The 6,309-nt window shown below is 50.0% G+C and overlaps 1 protein-coding gene across 1 annotated transcript; it reads left to right on the top strand.

Annotated features, from left to right (window-relative positions):
• The first annotated feature begins 2,620 nt into the window (after positions 1–2,620).
• LOC127311699 (sucrose:sucrose 1-fructosyltransferase-like) lies at positions 2,621–5,996 on the top strand. Its single transcript, XM_051342156.2, has 4 exons — positions 2,621–2,969; positions 3,110–3,118; positions 3,877–4,733; positions 5,054–5,996. The coding sequence occupies exons 1-4, from the start codon at positions 2,672–2,674 to the stop codon at positions 5,747–5,749; spliced, it is 1,860 nt and encodes a 619-aa protein (XP_051198116.1). The 5' UTR covers positions 2,621–2,671; the 3' UTR covers positions 5,750–5,996.
• Positions 5,997–6,309: the final 313 nt, after the last annotated feature.

Genomic DNA, 6,309 nt, shown 5'->3' with positions numbered 1-6,309 from the left:
GTATATGCACATGGCATATATTAATTTCTGATCCAAGTCCGACTCAATATCACATCAATTCCCGAGCCATACTTGAACCCTATATATGTTATAAAAAAGTGAAATTGGATATTGTTTGAGCGAATTTTGACAAAATCCGATAAAGTTTCATCCTTGCCGGCCAAACATGCACACTTCTAATGAGGTCGATCATAACTTAATCTAAATAAGAAATAAGCAATGATGCCCGTTCCTATGTAGATTCTCCCTTGTAAAAGGTTATACAATGACACGACCTTAGGTTTCCATCCACCCAACAAGTAGGATATCTAATAATGGTGCATATTTCACGTGGACCACATACACAATCGTCGGTTACAAAAAATATTTGGTCTTTCTTACTGAATTCTATGATTTTTTATCGATAAAGGGAACATATTAATATAAAGATACCAATTACACCTAGCCTCTGCAACAACGGAATACCCTAATGGCAATATGGATGCACACTGCCAAAGAAAGGAAAAGAAACTAAGAAAATAAAAACCTGCTACGGTATTCTAGCCCTAGTAGCAACAATACAACCACCACCAAGACAACACCTGAACTCCAGGCTCTCCAAAAGCAACGCCTGCAGGAAGGGAACAATGCACAAGCACCGTCGTTGCCCAATCAAAGATCTTATGTTTTCACCGTGAAGATAGTCCCGCGCTCTCAAAACAATGCCTTCAACAAGGTTATTGACAGGCAAAACCAATTAAGGTCAGACCTGAGATTTTCATCATGAAAGGTAAGACTCTGAACTTCATCTCTGTTGTCACCCCCACTTACATATTGCTACTGCTAAACCCAGAACACCAAGCAAGTCCCTCAAAAAGCAGAGATTCAAACCTCCATTGTTATTCCTACGATCTGGCTTTCGTGATATTCTCCGTCTTTGACTTCACCATGGACTAAAATGTCACCTAATGTCAACAAAGAACATAGCTTCACGCCGCTCTCTCCAGAACCAAACGGTCGGAATAGAAGTATGGGTGACCACGGCCGAATACCACCCGATTCAGCAAACTACAGGCATAAGGTACACTATTACATTCGCCGACGGAGCTTTCTAGAACTCACCACGGCAGCCAGATCAAGAAGGACCGACCCGAGGAAGGTCTCCATCTTCGCACAAGAGGAACCCTGGGATAGCCACGTTTATTAGGCAGATCGGCAGGCCCCCACGCCGCCGCCCGCCTGCCGACCACCTCTGGTGGAAGAGGAGGCAAGCCTAAGAATGAACCACACGCGCATGCTCTAGCCCAAGGCCGGCATAGTGCACAACGCCACCTCCCTACGCACCTCCGAGCGACCAGGAAGCCACGGCAATGGCGGATCTAGACGGGAGCCTAGACCTGCGACCGTGACGTCCTCCGCATGCATGGATGCCCAAAGGTAGCCGCCGCTGCGGCAGGGCATCGTCCCATCGGCCGCAAGCAGCCATCCCGCCTGGGCGCCGCGCCCGAGGAAACATCGCGGTCACCACATGGCTAGGGGCACCGCCCCAGCCGCCGCGCGGGCGACACCTTGCGTCATCCCAGCCGCCGCCAGAGATCTACCACCGCGAATCAACCCCCGACGTCTTTTCTACTAAGCCCGCCGCCACCGCGGCCATTGCCGGCGGCAGAGGAGGTCCCCAAGATTTGGTAGTGGCGGAACAAGGAGTTGCCCCTGGCGGCGCCCTAGAAGACGCACGCGTGGGAGTTTCGTGCGTGGGGGTCGTGGGGGCACACTAGTTCATACTAAAATGATACGGGAATATAGAATTCTATGATGACCTCGCGACAAGCAATTTCCTAAATGAGACAATGTGAGGAAACCATCCGTTCGTGGTGACATCTTCTCTAGCCCTAGAGATTTCTAGATTATTAATAGTTGATGGTGGCAGGGGAGAGTTTTGGGTCAGCGTTTTCTGATCAAGAACATCGAAAATATAGCTGGAACTTTCAAAGATTGACCGAATAGAAAGAGGGGAAGAAGAAGGAAAATAGGGGGTAGAAGGTGTATAAAGGCGAGTGGCGATATGGCTCATGAGAGTACAAGCTCCCATGATGAGCAGTGAATTTACCGCACAAAAAAATGGTTGGAAAAAATATATGTCCATTTCTTTGATGTACATGCAAAGATTCCTATGCGAAAAAACAATTTTTGTGCCCTGAAAGAAACCGCCGAGTGCTCTGCAGTGCAGTCCTCTAAAGCTTGAAACACTTTTTTTTAACACACGGCCCGAATCTTATCATCATAAAAATTCAGAAAAGAAAGTTGACTAGGAATGTAGGTAATTTTTTTTTTTTGAAAAAGTCAAAGAAAAAGCAGGCATCCACGCTACCCACAAACTGAGGTAAGCAGGGTTCTTTTTCCTATATAAAAATGAACACTATAACTGATGCCATTTCGAAAATCATTCCTTTTCATAGAGTCTGGCCTGGGTGCAACTTTGAATTTCCCGCGTGTGTATACATGCATATAGCCATAGGATGGAGGACAGATTGTGCATCAATGGCCCACTCCCAATTTTGTTTCTATTATCGTCCGCTCAGCTATAAATCAGCTCCCTCGCACACTGCTGAAGAGCACAGAGGCACCCATCCACCGGAGTATACTAGGAAATCCCTGCAACTCGACCTCGAGTTGATTGGGAATTCCGGCAATGGAGTCCCGGGCCTTTCCCAGCGCGGCGTACGCGCCACTTCTGCCACCCACCGCAGACGACGTCGCCCTGGCCAAGCAGGACCGCCCCGGCGTGGGGTGGCGCGGGTTCTTAACCGTGCTGGCCGCGTCTGGCGTGGTGGTGCTCCTCGTCGCTGCCTCTTTGCTCGCGGGGTCCAGGATGGGTCAGGCAGGCGACACCGACGAGGACGGGGCCGGAGGGTTCCCGTGGAGCAACGAGATGCTGCAGTGGCAGCGCGCCGGGTTCCATTACCAGCCGGAGGGGCACTTCATGAGCGGTACGTAAATCGCTGCCCGACTTATGTTCTCCGGCGTGTGTGGGTTGGTCCAGCCAGAGACACATTAACTGACGTGGCTGCCTTGTTTGTTCGTTTGCGGGCGGCGGCGGCGGCGGCATATTCCGGCGGCATGCATGCAGATCCAGACGGTGAGTTTTTTATTCTATCTCTATGTGACAACAGGTTTCGTAGCAAATAAATGTTGGCCCGAACGGATGGCAATGAACGAATTTAGGACGAAGCGACAAATAAAAGATGTGAAACAACATATGAAATTTGTTAAGTTTTCTCTCAGTGATATATAGTATATTATGTCCCAAGTCATGCATATATGTAAGCTACTTTCTTAAGCCCGACTTTGTAAAGTTGGACTAAGAGCAAATCTATCCCAGATGGAACCATCATGTCTGGGTCCATGGTGATTGGCATTTTTTTTTTAAGGATTATACATTTAAGAGATTTCAGAAAGTCCATTATTTTTGGCACATATATTTACACATGGATGAGTTCTACACATGTGTCAATACATACAAAAAATTATTCAGAAATTCTTTAAATATAAATAATATTCTTAAATGCAGTGAACAAAATGAAACAAGTACCATATACTATGTAGCAAATTCATTTTAATGAAAGAAAGAACAAGAAAGTCAGCACCTAAATTTTCACCGAAAAGTATGCGTTAAAGCTAGATGGTTTTACACAGGAGTAGACAACGAGGCAACCTCTATAGGATGCCACATTTGCATCGGCAAACCATTTTTTCCAACCTCACCAATCCAAAGAAACATGGATACAAACACGAAGAGGAAATTGAGCCGGTGCTCTCTAAACACGAGACAATGAAAATAGGGGCAGAGGGTTCTGTATTTAATCAATCTGCTGATTAGCCCGACATGCACTGCAGGTCCGGTATACTACCGTGGATATTACCACCTCTTCTTTCAGTACAACCGAAGGGGCGTCGCGTGGGATGACTACATAGAGTGGGGCCACGTGGTGTCCACGGACCTGGTACACTGGCGCCCTCTCCCAGTGGCCATGCGGCCTGACCATTGGTACGACAAGAAGGGCGTCTTGTCGGGTACCATCACGGTGCTCCACAATGGCACGCTCATCCTGCTCTACACGGGGGTCACAGAAGACCCTATGGCCGAGTCCCAGTGCATCGCCGTCCCGACCGACCCCAACGACCCCCTCCTTCGCCATTGGACCAAGCACCCCGCCAACCCTGTTCTCGCTCACCCACAGGGGGTCCAGGGCATGGACTTCCGAGACCCCACCAGCGCATGGTTTGACAAGTCCGACGCCACGTGGCGCATTCTCATCGGTTCCAAGGACGACGACAATGGAAGCCACGCTGGCATCGCCTTCATCTTCAAGACCAAGGACTTCCTTAGCTTCGAGCGCGTCCCGGGTATCGTGCATCGTGTCGAGGGTACCGGTATGTGGGAGTGCATCGACTTTTACCCCGTCGGAGGTGGCCACAACTCTTCGTCGGAGGAGCTGTACGTGATAAAGGCGAGCATGGACGACGAACGACACGACTACTACTCATTGGGGAGATATGACGCGGCAGCCAACACATGGACGCCATTGGACGCAGAGCTAGACTTGGGGATTGGGCTGAGATACGACTGGGGCAAGCTCTACGCTGCCACGTCGTTCTACGATCCGCTGAAGCAGCGGCGAATTATGTTGGGGTATGTAGGCGAGACCGACTCTGCGCGAGCCGATGTTGCCAAGGGATGGGCCTCACTTCAGGTATCTATCTATCTATACTATTACAACAGAGTTGTCTGTCATCACAAGTTCACTATATGCATCCATCGCTACTTGAGGGATTGAAATGCTGCCGTCCTTTTGCTATAGCAATTTGAAATCGATTGCACAGTCGTTGGAGTATGTTCCATTTATTTTGTAGCTACCTAATTAATTAATTAGTACTCCTAATTAATTTTACCATAGCTACCGGTAGTAGAGTATTCCTTGTTGCCCAAACGTGAAAAACACAGTACGATCGAGTATCTTTTGTTACCCAACGAGTATCTTCACGAGCTAATTATTGTGTATGACATGCGCAGTCGATTCCGAGGACAGTGACACTAGACGAGAAGACCAGGACGAACCTCCTCCTATGGCCGGTGGAGGAGGTCGAGGCCCTCCGCTACAACTCCACCGACCTCAGTGGCATCACTGTTGACAACGGCTCAGTCTTCCACCTCCCCCTCCACCAAGCCACTCAGCTGGACATCGAGGCTTCCTTCCGCCTCGATGCTTCTGATGTTGCTGCCATCAACGAAGCTGACGTCGGCTACAACTGCAGCAGCAGCGGTGGCGCGGCCGCACGTGGCGCTCTCGGCCCCTTCGGCCTCCTCGTCCATGCCGCGGGAGACCTCCGTGGTGAGCAGACGGCGGTGTACTTCTACGTGTCCAGGGCCCTCGACGGTAGCCTCCGGACCAGCTTCTGCAACGACGAGACGCGGTCGTCACGGGCCCGGGACGTGACGAAGCGGGTGGTGGGCAGCACGGTGCCGGTGCTCGACGGCGAGGCGTTGTCGATGAGGGTGCTCGTGGACCACTCCATCGTGCAGAGCTTCGCGATGGGTGGGAGGGTCACGGCGACGTCGCGAGTGTACCCGACGGAGGCCATCTACGCCAGGGCTGGGGTGTACCTGTTCAACAACGCCACCGGCGCCGGCGTGACGGCGGAGAGGCTCGTCGTGCACGAGATGGCCTCGGCGGTGTACGACGAGACCCTCATGGTTCAGGACTTGTAGCTGCCTACATCAGTTGTCGGACAACGTTGGGTCACTTGCATTATTTTTCAGGCGTTGAAATAATTTACTTGGCGTAGCAAGCAACGGGTCCGAGGTTCCAAGTAAGGTAGGATATTCTTCCAAACTCCGCGAGTCCCGTCAGGTTGTGTAGGTGTGAGTGTGATATCGTTTGCGCCCCCTCGCGTGTGCATGTAAGTTGTTGTATTTGTTGTTTCTTTACAGAAAAAAAAGATACTATACTATGTAAGTATCTACATTGTTGTATCTCTGGTGTATCTTAAGAAAAAATATATGCAAGCATGTCGTATTCAGTGTCTCGTGATAAAAGGTATCAAATCTCACGGAGCTAGCGTTAGTGCATTTGTCCATTATGGAGAGAAGATTTTTTTTCATTTGTGTGGATCTGGGCCCATTGGGCTGGCAGGCTGAACTTAGTGGGTCTATAACTTTTTGTGCCTTTTACCATAGCTAGCTCTCATGTGTATCTAGGCATTAGGGGTGGAATCGAGCCAAGCCGAGCTGGGTCGTGGCTCTCCTTGTCAGGCTGGCGAGCCACCCGC

This window comes from Lolium perenne, chromosome 7, assembly GCF_019359855.2.
Source record: "Lolium perenne isolate Kyuss_39 chromosome 7, Kyuss_2.0, whole genome shotgun sequence".
NCBI lineage: Eukaryota > Viridiplantae > Streptophyta > Magnoliopsida > Poales > Poaceae > Lolium > Lolium perenne.
This window is presented reverse-complemented; position numbering and strand designations above follow the sequence as displayed.

What these genes read in the sequence shown, in the direction of transcription:
- LOC127311699 (XM_051342156.2), top strand. Translation starts at nt 2,672, where the DNA reads ATGGAGTCCCGGGCCTTTCCCAGCGCGGCGTACGCGCCACTTCTGCCA. An exon ending in AGGGATGGGCCTCACTTCAG is followed by an intron (nt 4,734 to 5,053) that starts GTATCTATCTAT and finishes TGACATGCGCAG; the next exon opens with TCGATTCCGAGGACAGTGAC.